This window comes from Sorex fumeus, unplaced genomic scaffold (assembly GCF_029834395.1).
Source record: "Sorex fumeus unplaced genomic scaffold, SorFum_2.1 ptg000110l, whole genome shotgun sequence".
Classification (NCBI taxonomy): Eukaryota; Metazoa; Chordata; class Mammalia; order Eulipotyphla; family Soricidae; genus Sorex; species Sorex fumeus.
Window position 1 is genome coordinate 2,760,061 of NW_026606167.1, and position 16,861 is coordinate 2,776,921.

The 16,861-nt window shown below is 61.1% G+C and overlaps 2 protein-coding genes across 2 annotated transcripts in view; both read left to right on the top strand.

Moving 5' to 3' along the window:
* Positions 1–8,318, top strand: part of PDPK1 (3-phosphoinositide dependent protein kinase 1) — a 29,275-nt gene extending 20,957 nt beyond the window's left edge. Inside the window, exons 5-14 of the mRNA XM_056135232.1 lie at positions 433–577; positions 953–1,050; positions 2,299–2,374; positions 5,433–5,501; positions 5,623–5,719; positions 5,958–6,131; positions 6,496–6,713; positions 7,412–7,469; positions 7,690–7,842; positions 8,026–8,318. Coding sequence (XP_055991207.1) covers positions 433–577; positions 953–1,050; positions 2,299–2,374; positions 5,433–5,501; positions 5,623–5,719; positions 5,958–6,131; positions 6,496–6,713; positions 7,412–7,469; positions 7,690–7,842; positions 8,026–8,142 — 1,205 coding nt within the window. The 3' untranslated portion in view covers positions 8,143–8,318. The remainder of the gene's footprint in view (positions 1–432; positions 578–952; positions 1,051–2,298; positions 2,375–5,432; positions 5,502–5,622; positions 5,720–5,957; positions 6,132–6,495; positions 6,714–7,411; positions 7,470–7,689; positions 7,843–8,025) is intronic.
* A 3,231-nt stretch (positions 8,319–11,549) lies between these two features.
* KCTD5 (potassium channel tetramerization domain containing 5) lies at positions 11,550–16,022 on the top strand. The gene is made up of 6 exons (XM_056135182.1): positions 11,550–11,805; positions 13,821–13,929; positions 14,315–14,406; positions 14,662–14,757; positions 14,844–14,969; positions 15,124–16,022. The coding sequence occupies exons 1-6, from the start codon at positions 11,575–11,577 to the stop codon at positions 15,151–15,153; spliced, it is 684 nt and encodes a 227-aa protein (XP_055991157.1). The 5' UTR covers positions 11,550–11,574; the 3' UTR covers positions 15,154–16,022.
* The last annotated feature ends 839 nt before the right edge of the window (positions 16,023–16,861 follow it).

Sequence of the window (16,861 nt, forward strand, 5' to 3'; positions counted from 1 at the left end):
GGGGGCCGCTTTTGTGTGTGGTTGCAGCCTGGCCCGACTTGGGAAGGGACAAAGAACCAAAGTCCTTGTCCCAGGGCAGGGATGTCTGGGGTAGGTTCTGTGGTCCCCAGGTAGCGGTTCCAGTGGGCCCCTGGCCACGCCTCCACAGAGTGGCTTTCCCTCGGCGGGGCCTGGCCGTAGGGGGCTGCGGTTTCAGAGTTTGTTGGGGGAGGCGGGGCACCCGTTGCGTCACCCCCGCAGACTCAGCCCTGTGCCTGTGCTTGGTGCTGCGGGAGCCCAGCGCTGTACTGAAGCCTGCAGAGGGGTGTTGGGGTGACGGCCGGGCTGGTTCCCAGAGGGGCCACAGTCTCCAGTTCTTACGGGAGAGTTCTTCCTGAGCTGTTGAGGCTAGAACTCTACCTTCGTGCACTTCCTTAACTATGCGACACGTAGATTTTGGCCTTAGTTATGCCAAAAATGGAGAACTCCTTAAATACATTCGCAAAATCGGCTCATTTGATGAGACATGCACCCGCTTTTACACCGCCGAGCTGGTGTCTGCTCTCGAGTACCTGCATGGCAAGGGCGTCATTCACAGGTACCACCTGGGCACCAGCTGCCCCCACAGGCCCGATCACAGGCCTCAGCCCCATCGGCTGCTTCTGTTCTGTCAGTCACCATTTTCTGTAGCTTTTATTCCTATTCTCGATTTCCATGACTTTCTGATACTGTCGAATTAAAACCTCCCATAAGCTGTCTGTGGGTTAAAATGAGTAGGACTGTGGCGGTGACAAGATGTGGTTAACGAGGGTCAGTGGGCTCATGTCTCCTGCGCTGGCACTCGATTCTGGTCATGGTGGGCTTGCCCTTTGCTTTGATCAGCTTGTTTGTGTTCAGCGGAACTTCAAGTATGTATTCACGGTACTCTTCTAAAAAACACTTCATCGCAAATGCTAAGACTCTGCTTCCACAGGGACCTGAAACCAGAGAACATCTTGTTAAATGAAGACATGCACATTCAGATCACGGATTTTGGAACAGCCAAGGTGCTGTCTCCCGAGAGCAAGCAAGGTACGTGAGCTGCCGGGGAGGGCGTTGCCGGCGCACCACGGCTAGTGATGGGGAGCGGTGTCCTCTGACCCGGGCTCTGCCATCTGCGGAGTTCCCGAAACTCAGGATGGCCACCCGCCTGGGTTGCGCTGGTGGCGGAGTCAGGGCGTGTGTGGTTCAAGGCTGCACGTCCTCTTCAGCTCCCTCCTGAAGAGTGGTGAGGGGAGGCCCCCTGGGGATGCAGAGCGGCAGCTGGGGCGAAGCTGGGCTTGCTCTGGGACTTGAGAAGGAGCCTCGGGGATTAGCAGCAGCATTGCGGCATCGTAGGACACTGGCCTTGCCCGCAGCCGACCTGGGGCTCAGTCCTTGGCACCTCATGTGGCTAAGTTTGTGGCTTAGCTCATTTTTTCTGCATATTTTGAGATGAACACTTGGTCATCTGTCAGAAAATACCATGGTGGCACCTTGAACCCTAGGACCCAACCATGGGTGGACTCTGGGCTGTGGGTGTGCGTCTCCTGGACAGCTACCCCATCTGCTCCTTGACCAAAGGGGTGAGCACCTTTGGCGGTGGCTGCCATAGCCCCATGTGATTGGGGGTGGGGGGGTCCCACACAGTCTGTTCTCTGGCTCTGAAGAGCGTCTGCTCCAAGCTGCAGACTCCCAACCCTGGGCCTCATGTCTGCATGCGGGTCTGGGGCCGGAGTGCCCACAGCCAGGGTGCCGTTCAGGGTCCCCATAGCTCCGTGTCTGCCCTGCCAGCGCCCTGTTTCTCTTGCTGTCCTCCGCGGCCACTTCTCATGTGGCGTCTGCACTTGCTGCTCTGAGTCTCGACCCAGCGCTGGTGCGCTCTCACGAGTCACCTCTGTTCTCAGCTGTACCCCAGAGTCCTGGCAGGGCGCAGGTGTGACCACGCGTCTCTCCCTGGGGCAGTAGGGTGGGAGAGGGCACAGCCAACCCCCGTGCCCGGGATCCTGCAGGCCCAGGCTGACCTCCTGGAGGAAGCCAGAGAACAGTGGCAGGCAGCAGGCCCCAGGTCTCTCTCCTGGCCGTCTGGGGGTGCTGGCTCTGGGTCCCTTTCGCCTTCCTTGTGGTACTGAGGTGGCTGCAGTCCCGAGTCGGGCAGGCAGGCAACACGGGACCCGCGGAGAGCGGCAGAGTGGGGGCTGTTTGAGAAAACATGTGTAGCGATCGCCGGGACCCCCACCCTGGAGATGGCGTGGAGTGTGGCCGTGCCACAGTGGCCTTCTCCTCTGTTCCTCTCGTCAGCCAGAGCCAACTCCTTCGTGGGGACAGCACAGTACGTCTCTCCGGAGCTGCTCACCGAGAAGGCGGCCTGTAAAAGGTGAAGCCCTGCCCTGCCCTGCCCTGCCCTGCCCACTTCCTGAGTGCCTGCCCCTCTGGCCCCTGCTGTCAGGCCGCTTCATGGTGGACGGGGCTCAAGCCTGGCCTCTCTCAAGCAGACTGTGAAGGCAGCAGCACGGTTGCAGAGGGTGGCCCGGGGCTGGAGTCTGGTGGGGCGGACGGCGGCACAGGTGGTGCAGTCTGGGGCTGAGCTTGAGGGTCAGTATCAGGTTGAAAGTTAGTTCCGTGGGTGAAGCCTTCTTGTGGAGTTCTGCCCTGGGACCGCGTGGATGTGTAGGCCATGGCCACAGCTTAGAGCTGATGAGCCTGTACTGGCTAGCCTGAGGCAGGACCACTGGTCTCCAAGTCCAGCAGCCTTGGAAAGCACTGGGGGGATTCTGGCTTCACAGAAGATGACCCCCCACCTGGCCTCCATCTTCACGCAGGCCAAGTGCGGCTGCCGGGGAGTTGGGGAACCCCACATGGGCAGGAGGGAGCACTGCTGCTCCAGTCTGGGGTCAGGAGACCCTGGTACTGGCTGCAGGTGCCCTGTGTGCCCATGGCCTGACACAGGAAGAGACAGGAAGCAGGAAGTTCCAGAACGCGCCTGAAGGGCTCCCAGCATGGGGCAAGGAGCTGCCGTCACCCCGCGCTTGGCTCTGAGTCGTGTAATGTTGGTCCCCGAGGAAGACAGAAGCTGGATGCGTATGAGTCGGGGGCTCTGGGACTGGCTTTGGTCCAACCATTCTTACCAGAGTCCTGGCAGGGCGCAGGTTGTCACTGCTGTTAATCGCGCTTTTCACGGACATTATTCCAACACCATGCCCATCACCAGAGTGCTCACTTCCCTCTGCAAATGTCCCCAGAACCCCTCTTACCTTCCATCCCCACTCAGTCTTGTATTTTAGGGTGTAGGGGGTGGTTTGGTCCATACCATCCTGGCTCTGCACTCAGAAAGCGAAGTACTCCTGGCAGTGCTTGGGGCCCTGTGGGGTGCCAGAGATTGATGGTGCCCTACCCGCTAGACTCTCCAGCCCCATTTTTTTTTGGGTCATTTTTTCTCTGTGTTTACTAATTTCTGTCAAGCTGTAGACACACTGACTGGGCATTCCAAACTTTGCTCCTTGCAGACTTTGCCAGCTGCGTCTGAGGGCATCTCTGACCCTCCATGATTTGCAGCAGGGAGTTTGTTATACTTCACCATGTCATTCCCTTGACATAGGCTGTAGACATGATTTTTGCTCATTCAGCACAACTGGGGGCCCAGCCACCTTGGCCTGGCCCTGTGAGGGCTGCAGTGTCTGCCCCCAGAGTCAGGAATAAGTCCTGAGCACCACCAGGTGTGATGCCCCTCCCGGCCACCCCCCCCCCCCAAAAAAAAAACCTTTTCTAGAACTCCTGGTTTATCTGTACTCAAGGTCAGGAGGCACATGTGTCTGCCAGGGCCTGCCTTTGTCTGCACAGACCAGGTCCCTCAGGCACTGCCCATGGGTGGCCCTGGTGCCCCCAGCACCACTGCCCAGAGCACCCTGACAGCAGGCCCAGGCACTGCCGCCCTCCTAGCTGTGCCCAGGGACAGTGCCCAGGAAAGGTGCTTGGGCTTCCGCTTCTGAGGAGCTGCTCGGGGGCCCGTAGGTAGTACTAGGATGCAAGACAAATATCCTCTCTGCGCTGCTTTCCAACCCTCTTTCTTTTTCTTTTTTTTTTTTTTTTAGTGAAACACCATGAGGTACAGCTGTAGACTTACAAACTTTCATGCTTGAGTGTCAGTTATACAGTGATCGAGTCCCCATCCCTCCACCAGTGCCCATCTTCCACCACCAATGAACCCAGTACCCACTGGCCCTCCCCTCTCCCCCCACCCTGCCTCTGTGGCAGGGCATTCCCTTTCGCTCTCTCTCTCCTTTAGGGTGTTGTGGTTTGCAATAGAGGTATTGAGTGGCCATCGCGTTCGGTCTGTAGTCTGCATTCAGCACGCATCTCGCACCCTGAGCAAGTCCTCCAAACACCCTTTACTTGGTGTTCCCTTCTCTGTCTGAGCTGCCTTTTCCCCCAGCATGTGCTGCCGGCTTCCAAGCCGTGGAGCAGACCTCCTGGTACTTATCTCAACTATTCTTGGGTGTTCGTCTCCCATTCTGTTTTGCTTTATTTCTAATTACAGTGAGAAGCATCTAAGTGTATGGTGTCTGCTGCTGATAAAGAGAGGGAAAGTGTTAGCCCGAGGCCTGTGCTGGAGAACCTGCCCTTTTTGGCCTCCTGCACGGGGCAAAAATCTGCTTTCCTGTGCCCGTTCCTTGTAACGGGACTCTGGATGCAGGAAGGAGTCTGGGAGCTGCTTGGATTCCTGTAGACTCCTGCTGCCTTCTACAGCTGTGTTGTGACTCAACGCCAGAGCTGGGGATGGGTCAGGAGGTTGGTTTGGGGGCCACGCTCCAGGTTTATTCCTGGCTCTGGTCAGGGATCACTTCTGGCGGGGTTCAGGGGACCGTGTGTGGTACCAGGACATGATACTGGGTCAGCCGCCTGCAAAGCAAACACCCTCCGCGTGTCCTGTGGATCCAGCCCCTGAACTGGACATGCTGTCATGTAGTGTCGCCCGGCACCCAAGTTGCCCTCTGCCCCAGAGTGCCCAGCGGGGGCGCAGGGAACACTGGGCCATCAGGACGAGACCAGCATATGGGAAGTCAGGCTGCAGAACCCTTTCAGTCTGCAGCCCCGAGCAAGCCCGCGAGCCTCTGCCAGCCACCTCTGGGCAGGGGAGCTGAGACCTGCCGTGTTTTCCTTAGGAAATGTATAATTACCGTGTTTACCAAGCGGGCGGGGCTCTCAGCCAGTCCGGGCAGGAGAGAACCGCTCTGCATGCGCGCTCCATACTCCGCGAATGCCAGTATGAGCACTGCGCTGTGAGAGCGCCCGCATCCCCCCGGGTGCGGTGGGGCTAGCCCTCAGCTGCCCTGAGCTGCAGCGGGGGAGGGGCGCTGGGCGTGAGTGCTGCTGGAGCCACTGCCCTGCGTGCCTGGGACTGTTACCAACGCCACTTTTCTGTTTTCCCCTTCAAGTTCTGACCTCTGGGCTCTCGGCTGCATAATCTACCAGCTGGTGGCTGGGCTGCCGCCGTTCCGGGCTGGGTAAGAGGCACCTGGGGGCAGGCTTGGGGCTGGGAGGAGGGAGCCCCGTCCCAGAAAGACAGGCTTGTTGGGCTGTGGCGTTCTTTCCCCAGGGTAACAGCTGGCTTCTTGCCTTTCACAGAAATGAGTATCTTATATTTCAGAAGATCATAAAGTTAGAGTACGACTTTCCTGAAAAGTTCTTCCCTAAGGCGAGAGACCTTGTAGAGAAACTTCTGGTGAGTCTGGTGGGCTTTGTCGTGGCGAGCAGCCAGGCCTGCTGGGCCTGCATCTGTCTGTGGTGGTGCTGAGTGAAACCTGGAGATGGCATCCAGCTTCTGCTTTCTCCCCTGGACAGACAGGACCTGTGGCGGCCCCCCGGGCAGGGCTTGGCTGGGGGCCAGTGCCGCGTCCATCCCACTGGGGCACGGGCCTCAGTGGCTTTCACCCCAGCACGGACTCACCTTTCCCTTGCAGGTTCTGGACGCCACCAAGCGACTGGGCTGTGAGGAGCTGGGGGGGTACGGCCCTCTGAAAGCCCACCCGTTCTTCGAGTCCATCACCTGGGAGAACCTCCAGCACCAGACGCCACCTAAGCTCACTGCCTACCTGCCGGCCATGTCTGAGGATGACGAAGACTGCTACGGAAACGTGCGTGCGTGCGTGCGGGCTGACTCCCCGCGCCAAGGGATGCGGGGGACGGGAAGGGGGGTGCTGCTGCTCGGGGGGGGGGGGGACGACACGCCAAGACTTGCCTAGGGACAATGGGTCTTCAGCCACCTGGTCCTGTGGGCGGACACACGGTCCCAGGGTCTTTGCATCCCCAGAAAGCAGCGGCCTCTGCCAGTGCCGGCCGGAACCCGGCTGCCCAGCTGCCCAGATCCACACAGACCCCCGGGAAGGCGCCAGCAGAGGGGCTGCAGCCAGGCACTCCTGTCCTCTCATTCACGTCCGCTGGCCCTGCTGCTGCCTCCGGGTTCCAGCCCGGTGGCCGCTCACTGCCCTTCTCTTGCAGTACGACAACCTCCTGAGCCAGTTCGGCTGCATGCAGGTCTCCTCGTCCGCATCCTCCCACTCGCTGTCGGGGCTGGATACGGGCCCCGCGCCGAGGGCCGGCAGCAGCATTGAGCAGTACATCCACGGCCTGGACGCCAACGCCTTCGAACTGGACTTGCAGTTTTCCCCGGAGGAGAAGCAGCTGCTGCTGGAGAAGCAGGCGGCCGGGAACCCCTGGTGAGGGCGCGGGCACGAGTGGGTGGTGGGGCCTCCATACCATCTGTGCGCTGACGTGATGGGGGACCACTGCTTAGGAACAGCATCTCAGGGCTGGACAGAGCACAGTCCACTCATCCCACGTGGTCCCCCAGCATCCCCAGGAGTGATCCCTGAGCCGGTTGTGGCCCAGAGACCGAAAACAAAGAACGAAATGGCCTTTTCAGCCTGTGCCCTCAAGGGCATGCTCTGCGTTGAGCTTCCTGCTCTCCTCCCCCTCTCTGCTCCTCCTTCCTCCCTCCCCGCCAAGGCACTCACCCAGGGGCTGTTGGCAGGACTGTCCAGCAGGCTGCGTGTGGACACGGGCTGTTCCGCGGTTCTGCGTCTGGCTTGGGGCTTAGCGGGAACCTTCCAGGGTGTAGGGAACAAGCGCCAGGGGCCAGCCCAGCAGTGCCGGGCCTCAGTGGGGCCTGTCCCGGGCAAAGAGGCGGGGACACTTCCTTCCACCTCCTCTAGCTCCTTTCTGGCCTCCTTTCTGATTCAGTCAGTGCCTCCTGCGCCAATTGTGGCGTCCACTTTGGGCCAAGAGCCGTGCTGCGCTTCCTTCTGGCAGGGAGGGCGGCAGCGGCCACTTTCAGATGCAGGACGTTGCATTTCTCCTGCCCCTGGAAGGACATGCTCAGGAAGTGTCTCTGACTTGGTCTTGTTTTCCTTTATAGGCACCAATTTGTAGAAAATAATTTAATACTAAAGATGGGTCCAGTAGACAAGCGAAAGGTATGTTGGCTTCTTGCTGCTCCTGCCAGTGCTTTGGCCTCCTGGGTACTGTCCACCTGCAGACTGGCCCCGCCCATGCAGAGCCCACAGTTGGGCCCTGGGAGACTGGTGCCCTCCCCGTGCGGTGGGCAGCCAGGACTGGCTCTCGGGCACCGCCAACCTTTACTACGGGTGAGTCCCCAGTGTCCGGCCTGACGGGGGGACCTTCCCTTGGCGTCAGGGCTTGTTTGCACGCCGGCGGCAGCTGCTGCTCACGGAAGGGCCGCACCTGTACTATGTGGACCCAGTCAGCAAGGTCCTCAAGGGGGAGATCCCGTGGTCGCAGGAGCTCCGGCCCGAGCCCAAGAACTTCAAGACCTTCTTCGTGCACACGGTGAGTGGGGCCTGTGGGGGCCGTCCCAGGATGCCCTAGTACGCGCTCTCCTCTCCTCTCCTCTCCCACCTCTGCTCTCTCCCCTCTCCCTCCCTCTCTTTTCTCTCTCCTCCCTCTGTCCTCTCTCTGTCCTCTCCATCCCCCTGGTAGGGTCCTGAGCACAAGCGCCCTCTGCTCCCACAGCCCAACAGGACATACTACCTGATGGACCCAAGCGGCAACGCCCACAAATGGTGCCGGAAGATCCAGGAAGTGTGGCGGCAGCAGTACCAGAGCCCCCCAGATGCTGCCGTGCAATGACAGCGCCCCCGTGCCCCAAAGCCCCTGCCTCGCCGATGGCAGACTGTGCAGCCTTTTTAAAAAAAAAAAAAGAAAGAAAAGGAAAGGACACGCCCTCTCCCCAAGGACACACCCGGACCACAGCCTTCAGGGCTGCTTGCTTGCTTGCTCCGTGCCGGGCGGGAACACAGCTGTCCCCGAACCCCTGCCCTGTGCTCTCCCCACCCTGCGTCCACGGCCTGGACCCGCTGCCTGTCCTCACACCCGGCTCGGCACCCGCCGTGGCCAGTGGGCAGTGGAGAGAAGGGGCCGTCACCGCCACCGCCCAGCCGCTGTGGCAGCTGCAAGGAGGAGCTGTTCCACGGGGCCCAGCCCGGGTGGCCAGTGCGGGGGGCACCGCCGTGTCACAGCCTCACTCCTGCGTCACATCCGCATGGAGATAGCCCAGCTTCCGGCTGCTGGACCCTCCGGGGCCCTGAGCACTGATGGTGACCTGCCCAGGGCATGATGGGCTGCCAGCTCCTTAGACATGACACAGGTACCCACCAACCAAAGGCTCAGGAAAGATGCTCCCGACTGACTGGGCGAAGAGCTCGGGCCAGTTGGAGTCGGTCTGCAGCTGGGTGCGGCGTGGGGCGTCCCCTGGGTGGGTCCCACCTCTGGGGTCGGGCTGTGTTCCCACGCGCTCCTGCCTTCTCAGCAGTGAGGTGCACCGGCCATTTCATTATCAGGAACCCCTGTCCAGGCCTGCACTCAGGACGTTGACTGCCCCTCGGGTGTCAGGCATGTGGAGATAGCAAGAGCCGGCACGGGGATGGTCACTGGGGGCACTCAGCTGGGCTGTCGGCCTCTACCGACAGTGCCGCTACCTCCTGGGTGCCGCCACCCCCCCCACACACACAGCCTCCCACACCTGAGACAGGGATGAGTCACGTGGCTGCAGCCCTCTGGGGACCGTGCCTCGGCCACCCGGTGGCGTCTCCATCAGTTGGCGTTTTAGCAGAGCCCAGCCCGTAGTCTCTCCTGCCTCAGAGGCGGAACACGGGGCCGCATTCGCATTCGAGTGGAAAGGGAGGGGAAGGCGGCCGGGAGGAGCGTGGTCCCCTCGGGCGCAGGACGGCACGGGGGTCCATATCTCAGATCCCTGAGGGAGGGGTCCGCAGAGGAGAGGGATTCCGGTGGGGACTTTGGTCTTTGTTTTCTGAAAGTCAGCTGTGGACTCAACACCCAGACAAGCCATGAGAACATAGGAGTCTTTGGGGCCCCTGCCCGCCTGCGGGCCTTTGATTGAAGCCGGGAGCACAGCCTGTTTGTGCGTATCTGCCTCCCGCTTGCCCTTCTGCATTGCCCGGCTGTGAGCAGTGACAACGCCATTGTTTTCGGGCCTGGAGAGGATACAGGGGAGGGCACTCAGCTGACCCGGGTCCCCTCCTCAGCACCACACCTGATCCCTGGGCACCGCCAGAAGTCAGCTCTGAGCACTGCCAGATGTGGTGTTTCCCCTCTCCCCGCCCCCAAACGAAAGAACTTTGAATTATTACAGAGTCTAGCAGATCACAGTTTCTCATGACTTGTCTGACCAGTTCCCTCTTACAGCGTTCAGATGGTCTCCAGTTTTCACGAAATAATGCTGTGATGAATATCCTTATAAGTATTTGAATTTTAGTCTCCAGCCCTCCCCTCCACATTTCCCAGAAGTGGGTCAGAGTGTCCATCTTAAAAGGGACGAGTCCTTCACTCTCCAACTCACACTTACCTGGCTTCTGGAACACCTGCCGTTGTCATCCCGTCCGTGTCAGCGGTGTGCTCCCCATGCTGCAGTAGGTCATTCTCACAGTCAGTGGCGAAGTGATGTCACTGCTGTAGACCATTTGTGACCGATTTTTCCAAAAGCTGGCTCCTTACATTTCCAAAAGGAATCTGGTCGTTCTGGTGTATCAGTTACCTTCTCATCCTGGCTGCGGAGGCCCTCAGGTGCTTGTGGTTCCCCAGAACCTCACCCTGTGTGTCTCATGGTACTGACCGCATCCGCACCTCAAGTGCTCGACTGACCTTGCCATGCTCTGAGCAGCTGATTTGTAACTAAGCTCAGTCTCAGAACGTCCATCAGGCTGTGTGTGTGGAGTCTGAAAGTCAAGGCTTCCCTTGAAAACTGAACCTTAAGACAGTTGGGTAGTGCAGAAGCTGTGTTCACCGGCGTGCAGTGTGCCCTTCAGGGCCTGGTCTGAGGGCCCCTGCAGTCCCAGAGCACCTGCCTCTGTCACACAGTAGACCTGGTAGCATGGAAGGTGTGCACCGGAGACTTTGTTGCCAAGGTCCGTGCGGGTGGATTGTGGTTGAGTTGTGCAGAACCAGATCTCCTGCCCTCTGACACCCCGCAGCCCGCTGCCCAGAGTTGAGGAGACACAGGCACAAGCACAGTGGGGAGCACGCACAGTAGGCCCTTTCCACACTGAGGCTGCTTCACACTCCCTGGCAAACTAGTCTCTGGCCAGTGTGGCAGCCCCAGAACTCATTCTGAAAGTGAAGACCAGAATTTTGGCAAAAAGCAAACTCATCTTTTGCTGTGCCCCTCTTAGATCTAACCCATGTGACTTAGTAAAACCGAGTTAGGGGCTCACCTGGCTGGTGGGGACCCTCTGTCATCATAGATGTGAATGGATGTCAGCAGAATGAGTGTTAACAGTATTTGCAGCTGCCTTAGCTGACCCTTCACATAGGCTGAGGAGGCAGTAGTCACACTCGGGGCTTTCGGTGGGCAGCAGTCGGTGAGAACGTGTAATAATCTCTACCTGGTCTGTGCAGTGACTGTGATGTACAGGCAATGGGAGCTTCAAACCGTATGGAAAAGAATAATGCAATGATATTAGGACACACACTTTTGTATTTTTATTCTTCTATAAGGTTATTTGCTGACTCTGGTTGGCCTCTAGTTCAGTCTGTGTTATTTAAAATCTAATATATGAATTATTTGAATGGAATTCATGTTCGGGGCCACGCTGTTGTATGTATTGATGTACAGCCTTGAATGTGAATAATTATTGTAAACTATATTTTACAACATTTTCCTGGCTTTATTATATAAATTTTCTATTGGTCAATGATTTAGTCATAATTTAATGAATATGTTTATGCTTTTTTCCTCAAATATTTGTGCCCTAGACGTAGTTACCGAATGAATTTTCCACGTATGCTCGGTAGTCTTGTAATAAAAAGCATGTAGCGTGTAGCCGTTCCGGCGTGCTTCTTCCCGGGCCGGGCCGGGCCGGGTCTGCGGGCGCCCCTCCGGCCGCGCGCCTGCGGTTTGGCCCGCGCGGCGCCCCGTCCCGACCGGAAGGAGGTCCGGCCGGCCGCCTTTCGGGGCCGGAGCTTCCGGGGGCGGGGCCGGCGCGGGGAGCCTCTTAAGCGGCGGACGCTTCCGGCGGCGCGCGCGGTGCGGGGCCTGCTGGGAGCATGGCGGCCGAGAAGCCGTGCGAGGCGCTGCCGCCGGCGCCCGGCGGGCTCGGGGCGGGGCCGGGGGGCGGCCTGTGCCGCCGCTGCAGCGCGGGCGTCGGCGCGGCCAAGTGGGTCCGGCTCAACGTGGGCGGCACCTACTTCCTCACCACCCGGCAGACGCTGTGCCGGGACCCCCGCTCCTTCCTCTACCGCTTATGCCAGGCCGACCCCGACCTGGACTCGGACAAGGTGAGGCGGGCGGGCGGGGGTCGGGCCGGGCGGGTAGGGCCCCGCGCCCCGCGCCTCGGCTCCGCCGCCCGCGGACGGGACCGGCCTTTGTCCCCGCGTGGGCCCGCGCCTGCGGCGCGCGACTGCGGAGCCGCCGCCTGCCCAGCGCCACTGGGGCTCCCGACTCCCCGAAAGCCCTTCCCGGATGGGAGGCGGCGGGCGAGGGCAGGGCGCCCGCAGGGGCACAGGATGCTGATTCACAGGTGAGAGGCCCGGCAGCTCACCTGGCCGGACTGGGCGGGGCCCCACCTGGTGGGGTGAAACTAGCGGGGGCAGAGGTCACCCCGCCTGCACCCCCCGCCCGGCGGCGCAGTCTCGTCGCGTGGGGGGGGGGCGGGGGTCGCTACACCCCTGCATGGCGCCGTCGGCCAGGAAGGTCCGCGGGCATCAGGGCCTCAGACCTCCCCTGGCCCTGCCGGTGCCCGTGCTGGCTGCCGGGTGCGGGCCGGGCATGGACATTCCCGCCAGCGTGGGCCCCTGGGCCTGCGGCCTTTCCTGGTGACCTAGCTGGACTCCGATCGGGCGTGGCTGGCTGCTCCTGCTGCCCTTGGGTGGCTTTTCTAGGGGGTTTCCAGGGCCCAGGTACTGCCCGGCTACTGCTGGCCCTGGAGCGGAGGCTCGGGGCAGGGCTTGGGTGTCTCAGGGTGGCCTGGGGCTGCTTTCTCGAAGGCAGCAGGGTAGGGAACCGTGGAGACAGCCCACCTGGTCTCCTGAGCTGCCCGGGCACTACGGAGACCAGGGAGGCCAGGCGGCATCTCTCCGCAGCTCTTGGTCACTGGGGCGTCAGGAGGACACTGGGAGCCAACACATGGCAGGTCTCTTGCCTACAAGCTTCCTGTGACCTGGGAAAGTGGAGGTTGGGCCGGCCACCTGCCCCTCACTGTCACCACCCCAGAGTGACCCGCAGCCCCATCCCCAGAGCCCTGAGCCTGCGAGCCCCAGTGGGTCAGGTGAGCTTCATTCACCCACAGACGCAGCGCCCGCAGAGGAGCTTCCGGGCCAGTCATGCCAGAGGCTCACCTGGGGTGCTGACGGGTGACCTCGCCCAGCTGCTGCCCACGAGGCAGCTGCCTCGGTTTCCTGGCCTGTACCTGCCACAGGTAAAAGGTCAGAGGCCAGTGTTCCCCTGTGGGCAGCAGAGCGCACACCTCAAGGGTGGCCTGGACACTGGCTCAACCCCAGGCATCACTGGGCAGACAGGCTTTGGTAGTGGGTGTCAGTGTTCGGGTTTGATGTAGGGTCACCCACAGCTGGTGATACTGTGGCCACAGACTGAGGCCCAGCCCGAATTGAGCACGGCCTGCAGTTCCCTAGTCCGAGTCGACCCCAGGAGGAGGTGGTTCGCGGCCCCTGGGGATAGAGCCGGGACTCAAGCCCTGAGCCACGTCCCAGCGCCCAGGCCCTGGGTTGTCACGGGGGCTGCGGCAGATTCTGGGGTGCGTCCCTCAAGGACAGGCCTGTGCCCCTGACCCTCTGTAGAGGTACCACAGTCCCGACTGTTTGCAAACGGTGTTTGATGGAGCACCAATATGCTCCGGGCCTGCTGAGAGCAGGTGCTTGGTGAAGAAAACAGGGTCCCAGACACGGGTGTAACCCAGCACAGCACTGGGTGTGACCCTAGGCCAGGTGGCCCTGTTCTGCCTGTGTCTTGGGAGTGGGTGGGGCCGCCCTTTGACCTTTGCTTCTTGGTAGTGTGCTGAGGTGGAGTGGAGTAGTGACGGTACAGTCTCCTGTCCCGTGTGGGGACGGGGCAGGAGTGCCAGGGACCGCCCAGACAACAGATAGGCTTCGGGTTCCTGAGCCCTCGAGCCCAGCATGGCCCGGTACGGCCGCCTCTCGCTTCCTGTTCCCGGGCCCTCGGTCCCTCACCAGTTCCTGGTGTCTTTCTGACTGCTTGGCCCAGAAACCCCCAGGCTGGGGCAGGCCCTGGCGCCCCGGCCCCCGTGCGCTCATGGCTGCTCTGCTGTGCCCCGCAGGACGAGACAGGCGCCTACCTGATCGACAGAGACCCCACGTACTTCGGGCCCGTGCTCAACTACCTGCGGCACGGCAAGCTGGTCATCAACAAGGACCTGGCCGAGGAAGGTGAGTCGCGACCGCCTGCCCCATCGGCTCAGCTGTGCGCGTTGCCCGGGCAAGCCCAGGCTGGTCCGCTGTTCCCCGTGCCCGCCTCAGCTGGCTCCCTTGGTACGGGCCCCAGGGGTCCGGACAGAGCTGCAGGAAGCTCTCCTGGAATTTTCCAGAATACCACAGGGACGCCCACAGCCTTGTTTGCCCATAGGCCTGCCTGGCGGTGTCACTCCCCACATCGTTGTGTCTGCATGACAGGCTGGGGCAGGGGGGCAGGACGGTGGCGAGCAGCACCCACTGCTGCAGTCCTGCCTTGTGAGGCCCGATCTGGGCTTTGCTTGGTGCTGGTGCTGGTGCTGGTGCTGGTGCCGGTGCCGCTCACTCTTCCTCTCTGCTGTAGGGGTGTTGGAGGAAGCAGAGTTTTACAACATTACCTCACTCATCAAACTCGTAAAGGACAAGATTAGAGAGCGGGAGAGCAAAACGACACAGGTGAGAGCAGGACACACTGACCCAGCAGCCCAGCCCACACGCCCAAAGCGTTTACTCGTACCTGCGTCCCTGGCTATGCCAGCATGCAGCGTGGCAGGCATTGCAACACAGATCCCCCTGCAGCTTCTGGGGACCAGACCATACTGTAGCAGCAGCCCTGGAGACGTGGGCACACATCTTGGGCATCTTTGTTGCAAGCCCTGAGGGCTTGGGGGCTTTGGACCATAGCGTCTGTCTCTCCTGGTGCTGCCCCAGGTGCCGGCCAAGCACGTGTACCGCGTGCTGCAGTGCCAGGAGGAGGAGCTCACTCAGATGGTGTCCACCATGTCTGATGGCTGGAGGTTTGAGCAGGTGCGTGGCCTGAGGCCTCTCTGGGCTTCCCCTGGGCGGGGAGGGCGGGCGTGGCCACAGCCTCTGAGAGGGTCTCTGCCCTGCAGCTGGTCAGCATTGGCTCCTCCTACAACTACGGCAGTGAGGACCAGGCCGAGTTCCTGTGCGTGGTCTCCAAGGAGCTGCACAACGCCCCCTATGGCGCCCCCAGCGAGCCCAGCGAGAAGGCCAAGGTGGGTGCCAGGGGCTCTGGGGGCCAGCCTGAGGGTGTCTCCTCCGCAGGGTCCTGAGTAGCCATGTGCCCGTTGCGGGGACCTGGGGCCCCTGTCCCGGCGGCGGGGGGCTCTGCTGCCCCTGCCAGCCCGGTCTCAGCCCCGATGTCGGCAGATCCTGCAGGAGCGGGGCTCAAGGATGTGAGGCCGCGGCCGTGGCGGACGACGTTCGCCTCTTCCTGAGATTCAGAGCCACCATGCCCGGTGGGCCCTGGGAAACCACGCGCACTCGGCTGGAGTGGGGAGCCGCGGCTGGCCACAGGCTGACAGACCTTGACCCCCAAAGGTCGCCCCGGACAGCGTTCTTGGTGCTACATCCACAGTCCATGGCAAAGCGACGCTGGCCAGGCCTGCTCTGCTCTGGTCGGGCTGCTGCGGGAGGCCCGTCATCTCGGCTCGTCTCTCCCGGTTGAGAGACCCCCGTCCCTCTCCCGTCTCCTGCAAGTGTTGCTGCGTGGGGGGCCGGGTCTGCCCGCGGGGGGCCAGCACCTGTGCCTTGCTCGGGGGCCGGGGGTCCCCTCAGCGCCCTGTAGCTATGCACTCCTCTCTGGGCGCGGGGCTACCCACTGACCGGCGAAGCCCCGCTCCCTGGGGTTCTCCATACGCAGACCCGCAGCCGCCTGTCATGACCCCCACCTTCCAGAGACTTCTGCCTCTGCCAGTAACCCGACCAGGACTCGCTCTGCCTCCTGGGAGGTGGCAGCTGCTGTTAAGCCTTGGGCCCCGGTTTCGGAAGCTTCTCGGGGGGCACATTACCCCGCACCCCCGCCAAAGGCGGCCCTGGGGCCGTGGGCACTGCTGGCCTCCGAGGCTGTTGTTGGCAACCTGACAAAATAGATAGGCTTGTGGTTGTTTTTTTTTTTAATTTAAAGATATTAAAACTTAATTCACTAAGATCTACTCCAAGGGGATATTTATACTTTTATACTTTTTTAGGTATCCGTATTTTATCAGCTTACAGTTTAATGCCTAAGTTTCCCCTGAAAATAGCAAATAAAATTGTGTATTTATGAATCAACAGAACAGCTGTGTCTTGGGTGTGCGTTGGCCCCCCTCCACCCCTGCCTGGGAGTCCCCCAAGCCCCTGTGGGTGAGAGGCGGCACGTCCCTGTCTCTGCTGTCTCTGGGTCTCCTGGGACACAGTGCCCAGGACAGGACAGCACTGAGCTTGGCAGTTCCTGGGCGCCCCCTGGTGGCCACTCTGAGGACACCCCCAGCAGCTCTGGCCCTGGCTTGGAGCATCACTTGTTTCCAGAGTGGCCAGCCTGGCAGAGTGGGCAGTCCCCGCCTGCTAGGAGAAGCTGTGTGTGTACTCATGAAGGCCAGCCACCCTAGCGGGTCTCTGGGAACCTCTGGGGGGTCACTGGCCAGGGGCCTTCCCTCTGTCCTGTGTCTGCTGCACCCGGACTGCCTAGGCGCACCCCCTCAGACTCCCTCTGGCACCTGTTGTGTTTTGTTTGGGGGGCCCCACCCAGCAGTGTTCGGGGAGCTACACACAGCTGTGCTTCCCTCCCAGCCGCTGCCCTGCACCTCTGTCCAGCCCAGCCATTGGCCCTCGGTAGGGCTGGGCTCCACCCGGCCTCTTGGGGTGACCAGAATTGTTCCCTTCCTGGCCAGGGCACTCCCAGCCCAAAATTCCCTCAGGCCCCCTGCCATCTGCCCATCCTCCCTGCCCCCCTCCTGGGGGCATGCCCAGACGTGCCGCCTGAGAGGACCCCATGGAGTCACTCTCCCAAGGGCCACCTCCAGCAGGTCTCACCAAGTGTCATTACCAGCCACTCACACATGCAGGCTGTAAGGGCGGGTGTGTGGCCTGCACAAGAGGGTTTACGCCTGCGCTTAGGGGTTGGGCT